The 24,907-nt window shown below is 42.8% G+C and overlaps 2 protein-coding genes and 1 long non-coding RNA gene across 9 annotated transcripts in view; 1 reads left to right on the top strand and 2 right to left on the bottom strand.

Annotated features, from left to right (window-relative positions):
* INPP4A (inositol polyphosphate-4-phosphatase type I A) overlaps window positions 1-12,756 on the top strand; it is a 165,143-nt gene extending 152,387 nt beyond the window's left edge. For 4 of the 7 annotated variants that reach the window (XM_066377613.1, XM_066377614.1, XM_066377615.1 and 1 more), the window contains 2 exons: window positions 1,132-1,286; window positions 5,893-10,330. In XM_066377613.1, the coding sequence (XP_066233710.1) occupies window positions 1,132-1,286; window positions 5,893-6,073 (336 nt within the window). In that variant the 3' untranslated portion in view covers window positions 6,074-10,330. The other 3 variants (XM_066377617.1, XM_066377619.1, XM_066377616.1) reach the window with 1 other exon arrangement.
* On the bottom strand, window positions 12,158-13,100 carry LOC136400606 (uncharacterized). The gene is made up of 2 exons (XR_010750342.1): window positions 12,768-13,100; window positions 12,158-12,568 (listed from the first exon to the last, which is right to left on the bottom strand). It is a non-coding gene; the product is annotated as an uncharacterized lncRNA (long non-coding RNA).
* Window positions 13,101-19,727: 6,627 nt separating this feature from the next.
* COA5 (cytochrome c oxidase assembly factor 5) lies at window positions 19,728-24,898 on the bottom strand. Its single transcript, XM_066377611.1, has 3 exons — window positions 24,716-24,898; window positions 24,129-24,212; window positions 19,728-20,030 (listed from the first exon to the last, which is right to left on the bottom strand). Exons 1-3 carry the CDS (start codon window positions 24,812-24,814, stop codon window positions 19,989-19,991), a joined length of 225 nt encoding a protein of 74 aa, XP_066233708.1. The 5' UTR covers window positions 24,815-24,898; the 3' UTR covers window positions 19,728-19,988.
* Window positions 24,899-24,907: the final 9 nt, after the last annotated feature.

The raw sequence follows: 24,907 nt of genomic DNA, 5'->3' as shown, positions 1-24,907 counted from the left end.
AGCCTTGGCTGTGGGAGGGGAAGAGAGAGACAGAGAGGAAGGAGAGGGGGAGAGATGGAGAAGCAGATGGGTGCTTCTCCTGTGTGCCCTGGCCGGGAATTGAACCCGGGACTCCTGCACACCAGGCCGATGCTCTACCACTGAGCCAACCGGCCAGGGCTCTCCAGGTTATTTTGACATTTGATTATGTTGCATACCCATCACCCAAAGTCATATAGTCTTCCATATCTTCTATCTGGTTTTCTTTGTGCCCCTCCTCTCCCCCCATCCCCACCCCCGGTAACCACCACACTCTTGTCTTTTTATTTTTTTTTAAGTGAAAGGAGATAGTGAGACAGACTCTTGCATGCGCCCTGACAGGGATTCACCCAGCAACACCCATCTGGGCTGATGCTCGAATCAACTGAGCTATTTTTAATACCTGAGGCTGACACTGGGACCAACCAAGCTAGTGGCTATGGGAGAGGGAGAGAAGGGGAAGAGGGAGGGCAGAGAAGCAGGTGGTCACTTTTCCTGTGTGCCCTGACTAGGAATTGAACCCGGGATGTTTGTATGCCAGGCTGATACAACACTCTAGCCACTGAGCCAACTGGCCAGGACTGGAAATGATCTTCTGAACTGTTTCCATTGGTGTGAGAGAGGAGAGTAGAGACCAGTGGGTCTGTTCTGTGCCTTCCAGAAAGGCCTAAGGACCTGACCAGGGGCTGGACATCCTTTGAGCTGTTCTGACCACCTTGAGTTGGTCTTTGCTGTCCCTCCTCCCCTCCTCACAGGGGCGGCCAGCACCAAAGAGCTGAATATAATAAGATGGTGTTATCCTAGTTTGAAAGAGGACAGCTGGAAAGGTTAGGCAGCAGAGAGGGACACACTCAGAAAGGAAGGAGCCTGGACTGAGAAGTAGCCGCCTGGGAGAGCAGGTGCGGGAGGAGTGGTGGCGGGGGCAGTGATTGTTTCTCCGTCACCGGCTCTGGCAGGGCAGGAGCTGGGGAGCAGATGCAGAGGGAATGGTTGAGCCTGCGGTGGAACTGTTGCCACATCCCTGCTGGGTCCTCCGAAACCTCTGTCCTGTGTGGAGGGCGTCTCCATTCTGCAGAGTCACCCTCTAAGTGCACCCTGTTTTCCTGTTGGCAGGTCTGCCGCCGCCTTAATGGGGTCCGGTTCACCAGCTGCAAGAGCGCCAAGGACCGCACAGCCATGTCCGTGACGCTGGAACAGTGCCTGATCCTTCAGCACGAGCACGGCATGGCCCCACAGGTCTTTACCCAGGCCCTGGAGTGCATGCGCAGGTGAGTGCGCTGCCCGCCCGCTGCTGCCTCCCCAGCTCCCGGCACAAGGCCCCTGGACTCTAGTGTCATGCTCTGGTTTGACATTGGAAAGTTCACTAGTGTCTGCAAAGTCAAACTGTTGCCACTATTAAAATTGAGACAGTGTTCTCTCTTAAGTCAAGGGGTAAAGAGCTAGCAGCTTCTAGAGCAGGACTGCACTGAAGCAGGTAGGCGGGGTGAGCTCAGGCGTTAGTGATGTGGGAGAACATCCTGTGACAGCCATTTGGCACGTGGCATTACCCAGCCGCCTGCCTGGCTGTGGGTGTGAGTTAGAACAGACCTGTGTCAGCATGCATCTGCTGCTTACACCATTCATACGTCCCCTTTCAAACCCGAGCGGCAGAGCGTGTCTGCAGGTGCACAGGTCCGCACCACTCTTCTGGCAGTTGGCACAGTTTGCTTTATGAGCAAAGTGTTTTAGACAAGTGTTCTGTGGTGATGGCAGCACCTGCCCATCTGTTGCGGGCCCTGGCGACCTCACCCTAACCATGTTCTGATTCTGAGGCAGCAGGCGTGTTTGCAGAATGAAACCCGGGACTAAAACTGTCTGCTGTTGACCCATGCCTGTTTCAAGCACTGCGGGGAGCACCTTACCGCACATACCAAAGAAAGGATAAGAAACCTGGCTTCCCACCCCTTCACTGTAGTCACCAATGCTGTCAGTCTCGTTTCCTAGTCACTCCTACCAATGTTCTGTGTCATTGTCCTCTCACCAAATTCTTTAAAGTGTTCAATTCTCTTATCCTTTCTGTGTGTTTCCGCCATTTGACCTTCTCACAGTACTGCACAAATGATGCCTGAGCTCCTGCCTCTTGATAATTGAGCATTTTGTAAAAATGAAATTGTTCTGTCCTTGTTCTGTCTTTCCAGGTTTATCTAAACCTCTCTGTTAGCTCAGATCACACTTTCCGAATGGTCACCGCCCTCCCTGCCTTTAGCCTCAGGGAGGCAGTGAGGCTCAGAGACCCCTGCCTGGGCACCCTGACTGAGGCCTGTTCTCATGGAGTTCTTGCCCTTCAGGCTCAGTGTCCCTGGTGCCCTCGGAGTGGCAGGTCCTAGGCTTACAGCCACATCTGTGCCCTGTTACCTGAGAAGTGGTAGAAGGGACGTCTCTGGTGACAGGCATACCTCAGCCAGCAGAGAAACAAGTAAGATAGAGGGGTGTCTGTGATCGTCAGAGCAAATGTCAGGGTCAGGTTCATTCAGGAGAGCCAATTAAGGCTGAAACATCACTGGATACACAAATGACAAAACTGAAGCTGTCCTACTCCACACACATCGTAAGAGCACAGGGTTCTTTGGGAAAATCAGTAATGCTGGGGAAACAGAAGCAGGAAAAGAGTAACCCCAGTGTGAATGGATTAACTCCATGGAGGAAGCTATAGGCCTGGGTCTACAGAAGCTCAGCAGACTGCTGGGGACAGGACCTTACGGGCATCATACATGCACAGAGTCACCATGTAACACACACCATTCAGTAGAGCAGGCGCCAAGCCAGCTGTAGAGTATAGACCTCTGTCCAGTCTTGGCTTCTGGAACAGATTCAGTGAAGACAGGAATTCCTCTTGTCTCATCTGAGCACAAGGGTCTCCGGACACTAGGGAGTAAGTGGCTCTTTAGCAAGACGGACTGCCTTGCCTATGGCCTGCTGTGGGGTTATGGGCGGTGCCCACATGTGTACAGATTAGTATCATAGTGTGCAACACACAAAGCGCTTTCTACTTTTTTTTTTCAAGTGAGAGGAGGGAAGATAGTTAGACTCCCACATGTGCCCCTTTTGGGATCTACCTGGCAGTCCCTGTCTTGGGCCAAAGCTCGAATCAGTCAAGCAATTTTTAGTGCCTGAGGCTGATGTGCTCAGGCTAACTGAGCCATCCTCAGCACCTGGGGTCAACATTTGAACCAATCAGCTGCAGGAAGGGAAGAGGGAGAAAAGGGGGAGAGGAAGGGAAAAGAAGCAGATGGTTGCTTCTCCTGTGTGCCCTGACCAGGAATCAAACCTGGGACATCCATAAGCTGAGCTGATGCTCTATCCACTGAGCAAGCTGGCTAGGGCCCACTTTCTACTTTTCATTACATAATTAATTGATAGTCTTTGTAGGAAGATTAGAAAATACAGCTTGCACACGCACACACACACACAACCACAAAAAAATTCTCCATATTCCTGCTATTAACAGGTAACAGTGCTAGCATTTGATATACACTCCTTCAACATGCATACATACATACATGCATACAAAGGGTGTGAGTGTGGTTTATCCACACATTGGTTCACCAGTTCCTGAATAGTACAGAACACAAAACACACATTCACAAATACAGTTATATGTGAGATTCTGCCTATTGTTTTAGTCTGCTTTCTATATTTAACTGTCTTGTGAGCATCTTTCAGGTAATAAATATAGCTAATTATTTTTAGCACAGCATAGTTTATCCAATTAGTGTTCATGACTATTTAAGCTGTGTATGGTGTTGAGCACTTTAAATGGCACAGTGAGTATCCTTATGTGTTCTCCTAGCCACATTTTCGCCATTGGTTAAAAAGTGTACACCTTTGTAAGGCTTTTAAACCAAATTGACAGACTGTGCTATACTATCCCACTCCCTCCCTGTGTCTCCCAATGAGTGTCTGCTTATTCACCATCTGGGTGTTACCATTTCTGTCACCGTCTGAGTGCTCTGCCTCGTACAGTCGGTGCTGTTTCTCACCTTACAGGTGAGGCCGCCCAGTTCTGAGCAGGGAAGGAACAGGTATCATTCCTCTCTGCCTGTCTAAAACCCCACCCACCTCCAATGATAAACATTTGTCTTTTTAAATTTTCTTATTTATATTTTTGTAACATCTCTACAGTGAACATGTATTACCATAATAATCATTTAAGGAGTTATATAAAAGCAAAAAGCTCAATCCCCTTTCACCTCTGCCCACCCCCAGAATCCTCATAGCACCAGCCTAGGGCACGGTGCTGACCGCTGCCTGTCCACCTGACCTTGTGACATGTCTCCAGCTCTGTCCACAGGCGTTTGCTTTAAGGTGATGCTGTGTTTTCTGGATTATCCCGTGTGGTGAAGATGTGTGTTGATAGACTACAAGCCCAAGGGGCTGGGGCACGAGCTAGGGTTCCGGCTCCAGTGGTGGCAGGGCCTGCGGTTCAGCTGAGAGCCCAAAGGAGGCAGCAGGAGGGCGGCCAGGCCTGAAGGAAGGAGTGTGTTTTGGTTGTCTTGGTTTCTTGCTTGTGTCTGACCAGATGGGGCTGTACAGCGTGCTGGCCAGGCTGTGAGGGTACTGAGAAGAGAGTGCTCTTAGGGGCACAGCTGAGGCTCCAGCTGTCCTTCACCTGGGGGCCCAGGGTGAGCAGTGGCAGGGAAGGCTGTGCCAGCAGATGTTGAACAACCAGCTGTCTCAAACAACAACAAAAATGCCCTGATCTGTAGTGTTTGCCAATTTGTTTGACATAAATCCTTTCACTGGGGCATAGGTCCTACGTCAAGCTACCAGTGGGACACCGTGGACATGGAGTTGGGAAGAGATGTGTACATATAGCTCTTCTGAGCTGTCTGAGCTGATTCTGGTTCACTGCTGGTTGTCCCCTCCTTCTCCAGGCAGTGGAGTCTTCCTCAGAGTGGGCCTTCCTCGGTAGCCACAGCAATGCCTTTAGCTGGCTCTGGCTTGGAATGTGACACTCAGTCAGCAGCACATGCCAGCAGGGCCAGCCCAAGGCTTCCCACTCTGGGAAACCCTGGAAAGACCTCTGGCCTGTCCTTTCCCACTAGGTCCTCAGGTGCTGTGTCTCAGCACCTCTGTGTGTCATCATCACCACCTTGGTGGCCATGCATAGAGGATATGGTTGTAGAGTCCTTTGGTCTGGCTGTCATCTTGCCTCCGGACGTCTCGCCTCTGGACATCTCTTCTGGAGCACCAGAGGGGGGAGCTCAAGTTCTCAATGGAGCTTGGTTAGATGCCATTGTTGGGGACAATAACTTGAAAAGCTGGAGCCACCTCCTTAGCCACTGCTTAGCCTGAAGGCCCAGGCAGGTCTGGTGAGGACTCTGCCTTGGGTTGATGCTTGAGGTAAAGGTCTTTGTTTGAATGGTGCGTCAAGAGGCAGCTTCAGCCGCATGTGGCCCAGCCGCTCTGGCACCTGTGAGAAGGCCAAACTCCAATGGTTCTTCATGTTCAGCTTGCTGTGTGAGGTCGTGTCTTCGCAGCATGTGAGCGCATGGCAAGCAGCATGCTGTGCGCCGGGCAGCGAAAGCGTGAACATGGACCACCATTCGGTCAGCCTGTGTGTGTGTGTTTTTTTAGTGGACTACAGTACTTTTTTCTTATTTTTACCTCTTTTTCTCTCCTCCACCTTGTAACTGTGCTGGTTTGTTTGGTATTCCTTTCACACCCTTTCCTGCATCTCATCTTTTCTTTTGTGGCTTTTTTCAACTTCTTTTCAATTTTATCTTTTGTTCCTTTTTTTCCATAATTTTGATAAAAATCTATTGCATGTGTCTCTTTTTTTTATTTCCTTTCCTCTTTTCTTTGCCTTTCTCCCAAACTTTTTCCTTTTCACAGCATTGGAACACGGGAGGTAGTCACCCAGAAGAACTTGAGCGGCCTGGTGCCCATCCGAGACTTGAGACTAGACCCCAGCCTGCTCTGTTCCATCCCTTTATTAGCTCTGAGCCCCAATTTACTGATTGTGTGGCTCTTTCTCAGCATAGCATACCTGGTGACCAAATTGCGTTGCAAATGACCATCGTTATGAAAAATTAATAAGTCACAGGAAAACAAAAGTGCCAGAATATGTCCAGCCACCGTGTACCTAACTGGACAGAAGGAATGTGTCACAGCGTGGTCTGCCAAGAAATATTTCATGCCTTACAGTTTGATGTTTTGTTGTTCTGAACTGTAAATACCTGCCACTTTACTTCACCAGGAGGACTTGTTTGTTTAACTTCTGTAGTTTTCAGTGCTTGTAACATGTTCTTACAGTGCCCTGTGACTGCATTGTTTCGCTAACCTGGAATCACTTGTACCAAATCTCTTATTTTCTGATATGTAAAGCTATTTATTACCTGTATATCTCATGTTCCCTGTTTCCAAGAGAAAGAAATTCTGTCTGAAAATAATTTGTATATTTGATACTATTCTTTAAATGTGCTGCTAACCTTTCCTTCCCTTTTGTAGAGAAACAAGGAGAAAGGGGTAGATGCTTTATACCCGGCTCACCCACGTAGGCCTGTTTACTATGACAGGGACTCTGCTTTCCTTTCAAAGCGCAGTCCCTTCAGTTACAGTAGCAAACAGTTGGCAGAGTCATAACATTTCCTTGCTTATGTGCATCATTTCCAGTTTGAAATGACACAAAAAGCTGTGAATACAATAGCACATTGTACCAAGTCAGGCACATAAAGTAACATATTGCATGTGACTAGATTTACTCTTTAAAATTTTTAAGGATCATTAAACCAATTATAGGAATTAATGCATATAGAAACAAAAGGCTGTTGAAGTTATAAACGTTTATTGAAGTAGCATTTTTCATTTTAAAGATTGCATCTTTAAGTTTAGATTAAAGTCCAAACATCTTTTCTCTCCGCAAAATAAATCTAGTTAATGGGAATAAAATGTTAAAGAAAAATGACCAAAAATTGAGGCTTGCTCATTGGGCATTTGTGTTGACGGAACTCTGAGAGGGCGCCTCTGGTTCTGCTGCCCTCGCTCTTCCGTTAATGGGCATGTCCGGAAAGTGGTGTGTGTGTCACCTCAGCATAGCAGAAGGATAGCTGTACACCTGTAAAGTTAACAGAATAAATTAGGGGAAATTCCACAGACCCTGTATAAGAAGTACTCAGTGTTCTCCAGTTCAAATTAGGTTGTGATCCATTTTTTACCTCCAGCTGGTTCCCCATATACTGTATTTTATGAAAATGTTTTTTTAACCAGTCTAGAAAAACTGCAGTGAATTTAGAGAAGTTGGCTTTCCTGGAAACTGTAGCCCTGCACATGCACACAAACCCAGTCCGCCCCAGAGCCCGGCCTCTCCCCTCCCTCCCCAGGACTTCAGCACGTACTCTGGGGCTTCTCTGGTTTGGCCTCAGATCTGAGTCTGGGTCCTAGGGGTCGCAGAAGCAGTTAGCAGTGAGTGATGAATGCCAGACTCACACTTAAAATTCTAAAATGGAAGACAGTCCTCACACGCCCGGGGAGCCCTTCTTTCCTGGATCCCCGAAACACTACCCTCTGGGGAGAGATCCCACCTGTGGGTGAATGCAGTCTCCTCACAGGGGCAGTGTGTTTATGCTGTCTTTTCTTGGATAAGTGAGGGGCTGTTCCTTTACTATGGAGTCTGTCTCCAAACTTCAGTGACTGGTGGGAGCAAGTTGTAGAATGTGACACTGGTTACTAGGGGAGGTCCTGGCCATCTATGATTCTCTGAGAAGAATGATGACCCCTGCTCTCCTTCAAATTGTGGTGCGTGCACCAACTCTCTAAGACTCTTTCCTTTATTTGAAGGAGAGAAAGTAGAGTCTCTAGGCATGCTCAGTACCCACCCATAGCTTCCCAGTCACTGCTCCTGGTAAGGTGTTTCTGATGCCCCACGGGGGTCACACGTGCTTGTGTTCATCCAGGCTGAGCAGAGGCCATGCACAGGGGAGGAGGACGCCTCTGCCTACAGACAGCAGGCCCTCCTCTTCCCGGGCCTGTGGGTATGTCTGGGACTCTCTTAGACACAGGACTCGCACACAGCAAAGGAAGGCCATGGCAGGGGAGCAGCCGCTCTGTGGGTCAAGGTGCTGCCAGGTTTTCTGCTGCATTTGGGTGTGGTGCTGGGCTGAGAGGACATGGGACAGAAGGGACAGAGGGTGTGGTTCTTTGTTTTTCTCTTCTGGGGCTAGGTCAAAGCCAGGACATTCCAACTCTAGAGTCATGAGGGCCCGCACAAAGAAGAACACCATCAGCCTAGGCTGTGGGTGGTTTATTTTGTAGAATATCTGAGAAAAGAGACTCAGTATGCCCACCCTCTGTTCTTAGTTTTAATCTCACTGAGGCTTTTCACTCAGTGAATCAGGCTAAATATATATCCAGGATCTCTTCTGCTTTAATGAGAACTTGGCAGGATGAAACAAGGAGAGGAACAGAGAGGAGTGTCACTGAGGTTTGGTGATGGCTTTCACATTGCTTCTAAGGGGACGTGAGCACTGAAACCTGGTCACTCTAGCTATTCAGGGTCACTAAGACACTGGTGCATCCAGATGGCTCTAACGTAGAAGAACTCACCAGAGAGGAAAGCCAGAGGAGTCCTTAAAATGAGTTGTCATTTGCATTTCCATTTTAATTTTTCATTTAAAAAATGGATGTTTAAAAAAAATTATTGTATAATGTATTTAACCAGTTAAACCAGTATTAGCTTCTTTAACATGTAAATAAGTGATAATGTCAAAATTCCCAAATTATTTTTTGCTCCTCAAAGCAGTTTGGCATTTATTCATGATAGGTGGTTTTTGAGAAGTGCCTCCATTCTGTTAAGTGGAGAAGCCCTGCCTGAAGTAGTCCGGTAATGTGAGTTCCTAAAGACTAAATGAGACTGTGCGTAGAGAGCTTCTGCTCTAGGTGGAATTGTATTATGATCTGATTACTGGATGATAGACATACATGATCATTATTTTCTCTAGAGCCCTCCTTGTGTGGCCTGGGCGCTCAGCTCAGGTGACACATCTCACCGAAGGCTAAGGCTTTGGCAACAAGGAAGCATATCTGAGTTAATAAATTACTTAACACGCAGGTGAATATTTTTCTGATACTCATGCTATCTTTTGAATAAATTACTGTGTTACCAAAAATATTTTACATGTTTTTGAAAATGAGAATGTCATTTTTGCTTTAAATGGCTTGAGCACTTCCCACTGATTTTTTTTTTCAATGCATGACATAATGGTATTGTTATGATTGGGAATATTTTTTAAATCACTCTTTCTTGGTAACTGCAAATTTTACACTTCATAAAGGGGATTTTGTACTAAATTTGATAACTATTTAATTACTAGTCTTAGAAAATGTAAAACTACAGTTAGATTATGCTATAGGAAGTCATTTTTATTCAGAACCACTTTTGCCTGTTTAATTTGATGTCTGCACCAGACAGTTTTCAGAAGATTCCCCTGATGCTCTCATTTGGGAACCTGAGGCCTGCCTGCCCCTCATCCTGCTCTGTGTTTGCTTTGCACACTGGGTTGTCATGACAACCCCCATCAAATGCAGTCAGGATGGTGCCAGTAGTGGGTTTCTTAAGGGAGGGCACCTGTGGGCTCTCACAGGCTCAGTGGCCCTCTTCTGAAAGGGGACCACTGAGGGCAGCCCACCTGAAGAAGGTAGCTGGCTGCCACCAGGGTACATCGGTGGGGTCACTCCTTCATGACCCCCCAACTTTGCTAGCCAACGCAGACCCATCATGCAGCCATCACCTGGGCCCACTGGGTTGCTTTGCACTCACTTAGAAGACAGCCTGTTAGAGAGCCTTCTGAGCCACTTGGCTTTGCTACATGTCAACATGTTGAATTCTGCAAGGAAAATCGGCCTTTTGAATCTGAGGTGATTAACAGCTGTCGCTAACATAGAAAGATGCAGCTCTTTAAAAGCCTCACCATGGCTTCTCTTTCCTTTTACTTGGCTAGGTAATAGAGCCTTTGAACCACTAGTTGGGATAGAATCTTTAAATACCTACATGTGAAATACATGAAACCATTAACTTCAAAAGAAGTTTGCTTCCACTTAGATACAGTGCTGCTTTCGCAAATGCAAAACTGGCAGTCCCATACAGCATGTGCCCATCGCTGTGCTTTTAATGCCTGTTCAGAACCCACCGTCTTACGTGTGTATTGTAGATAGTCTGGCACCCATTTATATTAACCTTTTTTTTAATGCTATAAAAATAATCAGTTCATTTCATCTTAGTTTAAGTCATTTATTTTTTTCCTTTTTTACTGCTGTCATTTCTTGTGCTTGTTTTTTCCCCAGTGAGGGTTGTCGAAGAGAAAATACAATGAAGAATGTTGGAAGTCGCAAATATGCATTTAATTCCCTGCAGCTGAAGGCTTTCCCCAAGCATTACAGGCCTCCTGAAGGGACTTACGGCAAGGTTGAAACATGAACACATGGTGTCCTCTAATTAGCTGTTCTATAACAAATGTGGGTACCCTCTAGTGTCATATATGAATTCTTCAAGAATACCTGAAGGATTGGTTATACTTTTGTGTTTTTAAAAAATATTTCACTAAAAAGTCTATAGAGCATGTTTTTTATTCTGTTGGAATCAGTAGGAGGTAATGTTTGGCTCAATAGTGTGGATAGTAACAGCTGCCCGTTTACACCGCCTGCAGCCAGACCCACACTGATGTCACAATAGTCACCTCTATGAATCAAACTAGGCAGGGCTGAAAGGCTAAAAGACTTTTTAAAATGCCCACTTTGGCAACTGCTCACTTATTTTTCTACTGAGTAACTCACAACTGAACATTGCATTACAATCTACTTTTTAAAAATTTGAGTGTAAAACAGTAAATAGTAAACAGTTGGATCCTGGACAGACCCATTCATGTTAAATGTTAATTCCTGTTTTGGTAGAAGAAGCCAACTCTGGCTCACGCAGCGAGAGAGTGGCTCTAATGAATTATCCTGTCTTTGATAGCAAGGTGGAGCCAGAAATTGAAGTCAAGATTGAGAAATAGCCCAAGATGAGACTTTATTAGAAGGTAACACCTTCAAGGTCACTCACACAATGGGGCCACTTCTGTTTCTTGTTAGTATAGAACAGGGTGTCTGCTTGAGAGCAGGAAGCCAGCTGCCTCCTGTCCTCCTATTGTCCATGCCTAGTCCCACCATGCCCCAGGATACATGTCGCCTTCTCCACCAGATGCTGAGTGGGTATGGCTGATGCCTCCCGCTGCGGTAGGGATTTATGTGCGTAGACGGAGTAAGCCTAAATCTTTCCAGAACAGATGTTCTTTTGTGAGTTTTCCAATTTGTTGTCTTTTAAAATATAATATAGTCATGTTTGAATGTCTGATGAAAGTATTTTTTGTTTGCAATAATTGTTACTCTCCTCCTCTCATTCTGTTATGTAAGGTGACTATTGAGAAAGTTGAAATTAGCTCCTAAAATGAGATTTTGAAAGGGATTAATGGGCCATAAAACTTAGGGATCATAGAAAATGATGTCTGGTCATCTATTATAAGATGATGAGTCTTTTCTGCACATAGCAGAGGTTTTTTTCTTAGTTTATATGTTTTATCAATTCTGGTGATGATGATGATGTTTATGTTATTTAAAAGGCTGTAAAATGTATTTGGCACATTCATGATGCTGATCCTAATGATTGGTGCACCCTGAGGAATTCCTGTGTCAAAAATTCAGGGTATTATTCTTTGGGCTCCTTTAGCAGTGCCACTTGGAAACATGTGACAAGCTTGGGCCTGGGAAACTGAGGCTCAGGCAAAAGCACCCATGGCAGGGACACAAAGGGGTGGTGAGCAGCAGGAAAGGGTGGCACTGGGTAGCCTTCCAGATCCCTGCCTACCTGAAGTCAGTGTGCAGGCAGAGCCTGTTGTCTCGATGTTCAGGGGAAGGAAAGACCCCACTGGCTGAGTGTGAATCGGTGTGGAGGGCGTGGAGGGCGGCAGCGAGAAGCCCTTGTCTGCAGACCCCACTGCTCCCAGCAGCCGCAGTGTCAGGTTCTCTCGTGCATTCCCTGACCAGACTTTTACCTCTCTACCATTTCATTTAATTTATATTTTCTCTAGTATCTTTTGTATTTCTGTCTTTTCTCATTTTAACATCACTACTTTTTAAAATATTCCCTTGTCTTTTTAAATTAAATGTCACCTCTATTGTTTTCAGAATTTTTTTTTTTGTCTGAAGAGCATTAAATGCCTGCATTTATCAAAAGGGAATATTGCAAATGTTGACTCAACTGCAGTTTTGCATGTGGCACCTTTTTATGATTATTTTCCTGAGTTTGGCTTCATGTTATGGACCACTGTAAAACTCTAAGACTCAGCTAATCATGAAGAAAATATTCAGGTTCCAGTGTTCTCTCTGAGCTTTGCAGCCGGGCTCCCATGTGACAGCCTCTCAGGGCATCACACACTCTTACCACGCTTGCTGAGCAAGGTACATTGTGGTGGTGGCCAGCAGCTCCTGGCACATGTAGGAGCTTTGAGTTTTCAGGTGCATAAGAAGGCAGTCTTGCCTGACATGTGGTGGCGCAGTGGATAAAGCGTCGACCTAGAAATGCTGAGGTCGCCGGTTCGAAACCCTGGGCTTGCCTGGTCAAGGCACATATGGGAGTTGATGCTTCCTGCTCCTCCCCCTTCTCTCTCTCTCCCTCTCTGTCTCCTCTCTAAAAATGAATAAATAAAATAAAATTAAAAAAAAAAAGGCAGTCTTACAGGTTACCATGAAATAGTGGTTCTGTCTAGTGTTCCCGAGAAGGCCCACTGAATAAACAACCTGAAGACACACGGAAAACCTGGGACATGCTGTGGGGTCAGGTACCTGCAGCACTACTGCCTTGGGTTTCTTTGAAAACATACAAACATTAATACAGTTCTGTCCCTGTGCAGTTGTGTTGGCTTCGTTCACTAAAGTACTTCTATTTATTTGTTTGGGGAAGTATTTATATATATATATATAGATAGACATGTAGTTACTGTTTTATATATTCTTAGCTCAAAACCATGTATGCTGTAAATGTGCTCTAGTCTTTAGAATAACAAATAAATGACAAGAACATTAAACTTGGTCTTGCCTGATTCACTTGTTGCATTAAGAGGACTAGTTCTCTGGTCAGCATCTGACTGGACACTTATTAATGGGCATTGCATTGAGCACATCAGACCGTAAGAGACTTGTTTTATGACCTTGTTTTCACTTAATATGAAGTGAAGGGGTACAGGACTGTGGGATTAAGCACATGGATGTCAACTTCAGACAGACTTGGGTCCCTGTCTCATACTGCCAGTTCTTGCCTGGTGACTGAGCAAGTGGCTTGCCCTCTCTGAGGCTCCGCTTCCTCATGTGGAAAGGACACAACGGTATATTCTTCACAAGGCAGCTGTGATGTGCCTTGGCATTAATTTATGTTAGATGTTGTTACTGTCCCACATCCATTAACATGGGTCACATCATCTCTGTGGGTTGCCTAGTCATATGCTGTATGACTTGTTAAAATGTTTCGTTAATGATTTGATTACTCATTAAACCAGCACAACATCTGGCACCTTTTACTAGGCATATGTTCCCAGTGGCTTCCCTTGGATAAATTCCTGGCAGTAGAAATGTACAATTAAAGGACAGTGTAAATGTTTTAAAATTTTTAGATTTTTCATACAGGCACATCTTGGAGATAACTGCACATTTGGCTCTAGACCACCACAATTGCAATAATGTAAGACATTAAAATTTTCTCGTTTCCCAGCACATACAGATGTTGTATGTGCATACTGTAGTCTCTTGAATATGTGAACAAACCAATGTACATACTTTAATTACAAATTACTTTATTGTGGCCCTGACTGGCTGGCTCAGTGGTAGAGCATTGGCCCAGTGTGTGGATGTCCTGGGTTTGATTCCTGGTCAGGGTACACAGGAGAGGCACCCATTTGCTTCTCTACCTCTCCCTCTCTTGCTTCCTCCTCCCTAGGCTTCTGTGGCCTCACTCTCCAGTGGTCCTGCGTCTTCCCTCCTCCTCTGACTTGCTTGTCATCCTCCCAGGTTTCTGTCCATAACTTTCTTCTTTCTTTGATGCTTTTCCTGAAGTCTTATCTATTCCTACAGAATAAATTACCCCTTACTGGCTTAAGGACTCTCAAATTTCTAGGTCACTGGAGACTCTAGATCCAGAGCCATGTACATATCCAACCACATTCTTGTCATTTTACCTGAGTGTCTAACACACCATGTCAAAACCAAACTCCTGCATCCCCTTCTCCCAGCTGGCCGAGACTTCCTGACAGATGACTCTTTCACCTTGAGGTCATCTTTCTTCCCCAGCACATCCCAGCAGCCACTAAGAACTGCAACCCACCCCTGATTCCATCCACACTCACAGCCATGGTCCATATCATGTCCCTCTGCTAGGACCACCACCCCTCAGCCTCCACTGCTCCTTCAAGGCCCTCACAGGCACACTCGCCTCCATGGGGATTTCTCACCTCAGAATGAGTGGCCTTTTAGAAAAATATTTTCTCATTCAATTTTGAATATATATGACTATTATATCATGCGTATTCTATCCATCAGGTTGCTTACCTTTTCTTTTGCCCAGCATATTACTTTATGTTCAAAACAGCAAGTACAATGCCTGTTGCAAAGGAGCTACTTAAGAAGTTTATGGAATAAAAAAATGGGTAAAGGATTTTTTCAATTAAAATCTTATCTTTCAATTAAAATCTTTCCTATTTCAGTACCAGAGCATACTTTTCTGTGGCAGAATCCCCCTCCCCCAGGGTTCCAATTTCTGTGGTTTCAGCTACCCACAATCAGCAGAACATCACCGTAGGAAGGGTACATAGTACAATAAGGTATTTGAGAGAGAGAGACTACATGCACATAACTTTTATTACAGTATATTGTTGGAACTGTCTCATTTTAATTATTGTTAATCTCTTGGCCTAATTTATAAATTAAACTTTACCACAGGTATGTCTATGTAGGAAAAAACATAGTATTGATATATTTAGAGTTCAGTACTATCTGGGGATGAAGGGACCCAGTGGGGGTTCTGGAACGATGTCCCCCATGGATGAGGGGGACTACTGTATTCTAACACATTACAAGGAGCCAAATGCAACAAGTTCAAGGGAGAAGGAAACCAGAGCAAAGTGTGGTAAACATTAGAACAGTGGGGCAAGGAGGAGGGCCTCTGAGAAAAGTCAGGCATTACAGGGGGTTCATTCAGTGTTCTGTTCACTTGCATGGTAGTAACGTGAAGATTTATAGTTATTAACATTATACAAATATCCTATGTATTTTTCTGTATGCCTACTATATTTCACAATAAAATGATAAAAGGTTAACCAATCATCCAAATATCATCCAAACAACCTAAAAAGATAATTAAGAAAATTCCATTTGCAACCACATAAAAAAGAATGAAATACTTAGGAATAAACCTAACCAAGAAGGCAAAAGTCTTGTACACTGAAAATTATAAAATGTTGCTGAAAGAAATGAAAGAAAACACCAACAGATGGAAAGACCCATCCTGCAAATGGATTAGAAGACTTCATATTAAGATGCCAACACTCTCCTAAGTGATACACAGATTCAGTGTAATCCCTGTCAAAATTACAATGGTGACTTTTACAGAAATAGAAAAATCCATCCTAAAATTCATATAGAATCTGAATAGCAAAAACAATCTTGAAAAATAACAAAGTTGGAATTCTCACACTTCCTGATTTCAAAACTTATTACAGCCTGACCAGGCGGTGACGCAGTGGATAGAGCATCGGACTGGGATGCAGAGGACCCAGGTTCGAGACTCGAGGTCATCAGCTTGAGCATGGGCTAATCTGGTTTGAGCAAAAGCTCACCAGCTTGGACCCAAGGTCGCTGGCTTGAGCAAGGGGTTATTCGGTCTGCTGAAGGCCCGCGGTCAAGGCACATATGAGAAAGCAATCAATGACCAACTAAGGTGTCACAATGAAAAACTAATGATTGATGCTTCTCATCTCTCTCCATTCCTGTCTGTCTGTCTGTCCTTACCTATCCCTCTCCTGGATTCTCTCTGTCCCTGTAAAAAAACAAAAAACTTCTTACAAAGCTACAGCATGGCATTGGTATAAAGACAGACATATAGACCAATAAACAGGATAATACAGAAATAAACCTAGGTATATACAGACAAATGATCTTTGATGAGGGTGCCAAGACCATTCAAAGAGGAAAGGACAACAAGTGATGTTGGGAAAACCATATAATCATATGCAAAAGGATGAAATTAGACCTTACCTTACACCATATACAAAAATCAATACAAAAGAGATCAAAGACCTAGACAGAAGAACTAAAACTATAACTCCTAGAACAAATCTAGGGGAAGGGTTTTATTGGAGTGGGCAATGATTTCTTGGATATGACACCAAAAGCACAGGTAATAAAAGTGAAAACAGATAAACTGGACTACATCAAAATTTATGCATCACACATAATCAACAGAGTGAAAAGAAACGGGGGGAAACATCTGCAAATCGTATATCTGGTAAAGGATTCATATATCTAGACTATACAAATATTAATCGACTTAACAACCTATGCAACTTACGACCATTTGACTTTACGACCACAATCGCTAGCCATGACTGCTCTGCATCTGGCAGTGCAAGCGTTGCCCAGCTGGGCGTACAACAGTGCGGACCAGCTTCCGGCAGCACTACCATCTCCACGTGCACCATTTCAACTGTTATCCCAGACTCGGTATAGCAATTTGTGTTTTGTGTCTTGGCTATTTTTCATCAAACCTCTCCCAAGATGTCTACCAAGGGGAAATTGTCTTTGCAAATATTAAACCAGTTGTACTGGTAATGCAGTGTTTTACTTAAACCTGACAAATATAAAAATAAGAAACAAAATGGTGTAGAGATGATACAAATAGCATAAAATGAACAAAGAAAATGATGATATATAACAATAATGAAAGAAAATTATGATAAAATGACTTAAAGATTTTTGTAACATCACTTCACAGTACTGTACATATAGCCTACTCAACTTACGACCAAATCGTGTTACGGCCGGTCTGTCAGAACTAATCGTGGTCGTAAGTTGAGCACTAGCTGTACAAAGAACTCCTAGAACCAACAATAAAAGAGCAAACAACACTATTTAAAAATGGGCACGGCACTTGAGTAGACATTTCTCCAAAGAAGACTCACAAACAGCCAACAAAAACATGGACTGATGGGATGATACTCAACATCAGTAAATGGTGGCTTGCCAGGGGTTGGGGAACCGGGTGATGGGGTGTTGTTTAATGGGTATAAAGCTTCAGTTTTGTAAGATGAAAAAAATTCCAGAGATTGGTTGCATAACAAGGTGACTATACTTAACATTACTGAACTATATACTTAAAATTGGCTAAGGTGATTAATTTTACATTAGGTGTATTTTATTTACCATAACTAGTTACTAGTACAAATGTCAGAAATTACTTTTAAATGGATTATAGAGCTATACATAAGCTAAAAACTATAAAACTCTTAGATGAAAACATAGGAATAAACTTCTATAAGCTTGGATCAGAGAGTAGTTTTGAGATACACCAAAAGAAAAAGGGATAAATTGAAATTCATCAAAATTAAAAACAGCTTCAAAAGACAGCATCAAATAAGACAAACCACAAATTGGGAGAAATATTTACCATTCGTCTTTAAGGAACTTATATACACAATATATAAAGAACTCTTACAACTCAACAAAAAAACTCCATTGAAAAACAGATGACTTGAATAGACATTTCTCTAAAAATATAAAAGTGGCCAAAAAGCACATGAAAACATGCTTAACATCATTAACCACTAGAGAAATGCCAATCAAAATCCCAATTAGATACCATTTGAAACCTAGTAGAATTTATATAATCAAATAGATGAAAAATAACAACTGTTGATGATGTAGACTGTAGAGTAACAAAAATCCTCATATGCTGCTGATGTAGCCACTGTGGAGGAAAAGTCAGGCAGTTTATCAAAATGTTAAGTTACAGAACCCAGTTATATCACTCTTAGGTATACAGGAAGTCCTCACTTAACATCATTGATAGATTTGGACTTGAACTGAAATGACATATAATGAAACCAATGTTACCATAGGCTAATTGGTATAAACAAGAGTTAAGTTCCTACAGCATCTCATCGTTGTAACAAAACACTAAACACACTATTTTAGGACCAGCTGAAGAAATTAAATGTCTATGCTAAACTTGTTCATAATAGCCCCAAAGTACAAACAATCCGAAGTCCATCAAATGATGAATGGGTAAATGAAATGTGGTCTGTCTACTATGGAGCGTTATTCTGCGGTGAAAAGGAATGAAGGATGCACGGACAAGAAGTACACTAAAGGCTGCTGGGAGTGGGAAAGCGGGAAATGGCAAGGAACTGCTTACTGGTATGGGGTTTCTCTTTGGGGGATGGAAGTGTTCTGGAATTAGTGGTAATGGCTGTGCTACTCTGCAACTGAAAAAACAAAACAAAACTGAATTGTATACATTTCAAGAGTAAATTTTATAGTATGTGAATTACTCCAAATGAAGCTTTCAAAAAGCTATTATTAAAAGATAGGGTTCTGTAACATAATTTTAGCAAAGTTCCTTATCAAAGTTCCTTTTAATAAAAGTTGTAGCACTTGGTTATACAATTTTGGAAAAATCTATCATTTTCCCTTCTTCGGTGAATAGCAGTACACACACAGACCTCTGGGATTCTGCAAGCAGGACTAGTGCCGGTGTGGAATTCTCACAATGGTGGGTGAACATTTAAAAAGGAAGTCACAAAATACCTGGAGTGCTTTAACTCTGATAACGTTTGGATATTTTGAAGCACCTTTGGTTCTTCAGTGTTTTTTAAAACCAGAAATAAAATGGAAAACTTGGATGCATATTCAGTTCCGTACTGTATTAAATGGTCAGAGTAAAATTACTGTGACTCTAAATTTTCCAAGCATTTCATCATGTTTTTCACTCTTGCTTTCCATAGTGAACATGTTCTTCAGTTTGTGCCAAATCCCCCTTTCCTTTTGGGATGGGGCCCATCCCTCATCCCATGTGATTCTTCCAGGACTGATGAGACCAGGCCTGGCCAAGGTCATGACCCTATCCTTTTTCCACAGGGACTGGTCTAATTCAAGGGCAGGTGATACAGGCAAGACAATATAGTCCTTTTGCAGAATTTGACTAGTGGCTGCTAGAAAAGGAGGTCCTCTCTTCCTTTTGGATCATGGATCTGAGGATGTGTGCTTCCGGCTGACAATGGCCTCTTTTCCCTTAGGTAGAGAGGGCCAGCCTGAAAATGAAGCCAGGAAACAGAAAAGCAGTCAAGAGATGGAGGCAAGAGCTCTGGGAACAGAATCTGGGGCTGTGTGTATGCAGCTAGGCCTCGGCTACGATATTAAGGTTTTGAGGCTGTTACTTTAGCAAATCAGTGAAATGAAGCAATTCTCCAAGAAATCAATTTATTTTAGAATTAAAGAGGTCAGACTGAATAAAAGAAAGTTTTATCCTAAACTTTCCCGATTGACAATTTCTCCCCAGGTTCCATGTTAGCGATTTCAACAGTCCTGTCATTTTCACAAAGGAGGTACAATTGTGTAATTTGGTTGAGGAGTGAAGTTTGAAGATAACAATGTGCTTTTAGAACAATTCTTAAAACGCATTTATTATGCTCTCCACTTATAACAGGTCAATTAAATTTTTCCTCTAAAATAACTTAGAGCAAGAAAATCATTTACTCTATATACATTCAAAAACAGAACAACTCCTAACTCTCCAGGGTTCCATGGTCCGACCAAACAGGTATAAGAAAGAAGTATGCTTCATATTTTGGATTCTGTGTTTTAATGACCAAAAGAAATCCTTTGTTGTTTTCATCTTGGTTTCAAAATAATGCATATCAATATCCTTTTCTTCCTCTGAATCTTGATCTGGCATCCAACTGAAAATAAATGTAGAAGTTAATCAAATTTTGTGCAACATAATTAAATACAGCATTGGTAAATGGCATCACTACAAGAGAAGTAAACCAGTTTCCAGCAAAATCAAAAAGGCAACTTGTCTAGGCCCTCCTGTGGAGCACGCCAAGTCCCTCTCGGCAGCTCCCTGCCCCTCCCCCCAGCACGGTCCCCTTGCTCTTCTTCCTCCTAAGCTTCAATAGCCCTTCTTTTTGCCTCTGTAACTCCTTTCTGAGCCCATTTCTTTTATATCTGTGACTTTTTTTTTTTAATTCATTTTAGAGAGGAGAGGGATAGACAGGAGAGACAGAGAGAAGGGGGGGAGGAGCTGGAAGCATCAACTCCCATATGTGCCTTGACCAGGCAAGCCCAGGGTTTCGAACCAGCGACCTCAGCATTTCCAGGTCGTTGCTTTATCCACTGCGCCACCACAGGTCAGGCATATTTGTGACTTTCTAAATTTCCTCTTATAATTTGAGTTTTGGCTTTGAAGTATTTTCTTAGAACTCAAGTACTGAGGTTGCTGGTGCGAGGTCCGGTCTGACTCCTGGTGCTGTTTTTGCTCCCGACAATACAACTGACTCATTTTAAATGTAGAATTCAAGAGTTCTAGCACATTCCCGGTCAGCACAGTCACTCCCCATTCCTTCCCAATCCCTCTTCCCCATCACCAGCACCCATTCACCTACTGTTTCTATAGATTTATCTATTCTGACATTTAATATAAATGCACATATGCAAAAAAGGCTGAAGGTAAGTGAGCTAAGTGTTTATCCTAAGGTGTCAGAAAAAGAACAAATTAAGCTAAAGACAGTAGGATAAAGGAGAAACAGAAACAAATAATAGCATTTAAAAAAAAAGACAATTGTCAGAACTACGAAAAAAACCCACAAGGAACCCAAACTATATAAAGACAGCATTAAAAACTAAAGTTCCGGCCCTGGCTGGTTTGCTCAGTGGTAGAGCGTCAGTCTGGCGTGCAGGAGTCCCGGGTTCGATTCTCGGCCAGGGCACACAGGAGAAGCGCCCATCTGCTTCTCCACCCCTCCCCCTCTCCTTCCTCTTTGTCTCTCTCTTCCCCTCCCGCAGCCAAGGCTCTGTTGCCTTTTTTTTCTATTATTTAATTTTAGATTTTTATTGAATCCAGAGTGAGGAAGGGGGGGAAGGGGGAGACAGAAGCATCAATCTGTTTCTTATTTTTTTTAATTTTATTTTATTTATTCTTTTTTAGACAGGAGAGAGAGAGGGGGAGAGAGAGAGACAGAGAGAGAGAAGGGGGGGAGGAGCTGGAAGCATCAACTCCCATATGTGCCTTGACCAGGCAAGCCCAGGGTTTTGAACCGGTGACCTCAGCATTTCCAGGTCGACGCTTTATCCACTGCACCACCACAGGTCAGGCCCCCCTCCCGCAGCCAAGGCTCCACTGGAGCAAAGTTTGCCCGAGTGCTGAGGATGGCTCTGTGGCCTCTGCCTCAGGCGCTAGAATGGCTCTGATTGCGGCAGAGCAATGCCCCAAGATGGGCAGAGCATCGCCCCCTGGTGGGCATGCCAGGTGGATCCCAGTCCGGTGCATGCGGGAGTCTGTCTGACTGCCTCCCCATTTCTAGGTTCGGAAAAATACAAAACAAAACAAAAAAACTAAAGTTCCACTTGAGGTTACAATAAGGATTTTCTTCTCAAGTACAATCCAAATTACATTTATCTTTTTCTTTGAACTACATTCAATATATGTTCTAAACAATTTTCTAATTAAGTTTTGTTTGGGTTAATACTCAAATGTATTTAAAATCTTTAAATAGCAACTGAAAAAAAGAAAGAGCCCTGAAGAATGGTGACGCGTAGCTCTTTGGGAACTAAAACCCATCAATGATCTACTCCAGTGGCTCTCAGACATTCTGAAGTCGGGTGCATTTAAAATCCTACAAATAATTGTAGGTGCACTATATACAAATTTTTGAAAAAGGTTATAATAAAGTCAAATATTAAAGAAAAAATATAAAGTCCAAGTGTGCTTTTATGGTAATTAAAATAAATATGACAAAATTAAATTTATTCTGACATTAAAAAACATTTTTGTTACATTTTTTGTTATGCTTTTTAGAACTCGTAAAAAAGGGGTTAAAAATAAAAAAACGACAAAAAAGTTATCTTTTTATATATATAGATACATTCTTAGTAAGATTTAGTATATTCAGCAGGTCCTGGCATTTTCATTCTTGTGTTTATGAGAAACATGAGCCTGATGTGTCCTAGCAATTTCTTCAATGTTTGGGCATATATTTGAAAGGCAAACTTTCATTTCCTCATCAATACATTGAAGAATTCTTCTCTTTTTACTCTTGTGTTGAGGGTAGAAAATCCTAATTCACATAAATAGGATGTTGAAAATTGTAGTAAAGTGTACAAAGTTTTTTTAGATATTGCCACATACTCTTCTTTTATAGAAATCCAAAAGGCTTCAAGAAACAATTCCTTATGTTTAATCATCAATCCATGATCAGTGGATATAGCTGCCAGTTCTTCTTCTGTTAATGTTAAACCAAAATCTCTTGAAGCTTCCATGAATGGATTTCTAATCCAATCATACTGTTCAGTGTTAAGTGATGGAAAATGCTATAAATTAAATTCTGCCCGTCAGCCTTCAAGTCCTATTTTATTTACACTTAACTTTTGCTGACTTCTAGAATCAGATTCTTCAATATCACGCTTCTTTTTGAGATATCTATCCATTTTATTTGGGTGTATTTATCTAAAAATAATATGATGTGTTAATAAATATAATAATGATGTGTTAACAAAAAGAGCAGTATTTCCGTAATGAAATGGTATAATAGAGTAACTATATATACTTTTATATCTGGGCATCCCACAAACCAGCGCAGCTAGTAATTCCAGGTCCTGAGTAGGAATGGTGCAGAATTAAGAAAATATGCAGAATTAAGAAAATACAGAGTTGAGAGCCCTGTAATTGCTGCTGGCAAGAACAAAGCACGCCCCCAAACCGCATTTTGCTTTATTTATAGGGTAAAGTGGGCCATTAGCAAATCAATGAGATCTTTGATCATGTTTCCAAGGCAACCCAACAATTTTACCAAGTGCAGAAAACCCCACCATACATATCAACTTAACTTTACACCAAACAAAGGATAGAAGAAACTTGCCTCTGGTCTTTCTAGGGAACATGGGGGGTAGTGTAAACAATTCAGCACCACAGTTTAATAGCCTTTTGCAACCTAATCAGGTAAGTGAGGTGGGGGGTTGGGCAGACTGTCAGCTTACAGCCAATTCCCCACACAACTGTCTCCCAAAAATCTAACCTCCAAAAACACTGTTGGTTTTTTGGTCCCCAACAGGCACATATTTCTCTGGAATACCAGAGGGCACACCTGGAAATCTTCTAGGGCCACTGATCTACTCACAGGATGACAGGATGAAGTCTCACAGTGGGGGTGGGAGGTACACTCAGTGTATAAGGCAAATTTGCATAGTCACTATTACTCCCTAGAAGTTCTAATGGAATTATTTTAGAGATATACTCTATTAATGAGTTCAACACAATCAATGTGGGACATACGGCCGTTTCTTCACCTGATCACGACATGAAGCTAAGGGCCACATTTCAAAAAATTTAATAAATAATCTTTAAACATAAGAGTCATCACTAGGATGATAAGATGCTTGGTACTATGAGAACAGACCACTCAAACTTCCCATCTAATCTTTGTTCTGAATTATACACTCATTTAAATAAAATCACCAGCACAATTATGTTTCAGGTTTTTGCCAAGCATGTACAATTGAAGTTGCATTAGTTAAATGTGACATTAGTCCTTTCTTGGAGGACTAACAGTGAGTCACTATTTTATACTTACCAAGACTTCATTTTCATACCTTCAGAAATTCATGAAGGTCAGCAGTTGTGGTTAGCAGAATAACGGAACAGTTGGTTATGGGTTTTCACCAATGCTACCTCCCTGGAGTACCAAGTAATGTCTCTGTAACTTATTTATAATTACCAAGTCACGTATTTAAACTCCACATAACTAATTTTTACTGTAACTTTTTAAAAATACTTTCCTTACCATTGATCTTTTACATTCAAAAAATGAGTATTTCAAAGCTTTGCAGTTTCCTTCTTTCAGACATTGCCGAGGGGATTTTCCTTCCTGTGACACATATAACAATATAAATATCTGGAAATTTTCTCACACGCTACAAAAGAACTACCCTTCTGAAAATAGTTCTTTTTTAAAAAGCAAAAGAAGAAAACAGTAAATCATGTAATAAATAGTTCATAATTCATTTTGACTGCTGGTCCTTAAGGAGAAGAGGATTGAAATAGCAACTTTCTGAAACTTCATGTCCATCTGCACACAACTGATTGCCCTCTGTAAATGGAAATGGCACCACTCAGAATCTAGCAGAGTGGCAGCATTCAGTAAATGTTTCTCTAACCGATAAGGTTTAATTAATCTTTACAAAAATCCAACGGGGCGGTGTCGTTATCTCCAATTTAAAACCGGAAGGAAAATAAAACCAGAGGGAAACGAGGTTCAGACAGTGGATATGTCCAAGTTGGAACTGTAAGCCGCACCCGGCACCAGTAACTGAGTCACCTTCCCCGTTTCAGTGTCCGCGGCATCCAAAGTATCCCCGCCGGCCGCACTACCTTGAGCACACAGTCGGACTGCAACAAACATGCACCCAGGTCCTCCTTCACACCCGCGCACGCGCCGCCTTGAGGTTTGTCCTCGTAATACTGAGGCATGGCCACACCGGCCGGCCGTCACAGCCCCCCAAACGCTTCTGTCCCCGACTGCAGCGACCCGGGGCGAGCCACGCCCCCTGCAGGAGAAACCGG

The sequence above is a fragment of the Saccopteryx leptura genome, chromosome 3, assembly GCF_036850995.1.
Source record: "Saccopteryx leptura isolate mSacLep1 chromosome 3, mSacLep1_pri_phased_curated, whole genome shotgun sequence".
NCBI classification, from domain to species: Eukaryota; Metazoa; Chordata; class Mammalia; order Chiroptera; family Emballonuridae; genus Saccopteryx; species Saccopteryx leptura.
The sequence above is the reverse complement of the archived record's forward strand: the minus strand, read 5'-3'. Positions and strand labels throughout refer to the sequence as shown.

What these genes read in the sequence shown, in the direction of transcription:
- COA5 (XM_066377611.1), bottom strand. Translation starts at nt 24,814, where the DNA reads ATGCCTCAGTATTACGAGGACAAACCTCAAGGCGGCGCGTGCGCGGGT. An exon ending in AGTCCGACTGTGTGCTCAAG is followed by an intron (nt 24,213 to 24,715) that starts GTAGTGCGGCCG and finishes TATGTGTCACAG; the next exon opens with GAAGGAAAATCCCCTCGGCA. An exon ending in TTGAATGTAAAAGATCAATG is followed by an intron (nt 20,031 to 24,128) that starts GTAAGGAAAGTA and finishes ATTTATTTTCAG; the next exon opens with TTGGATGCCAGATCAAGATT.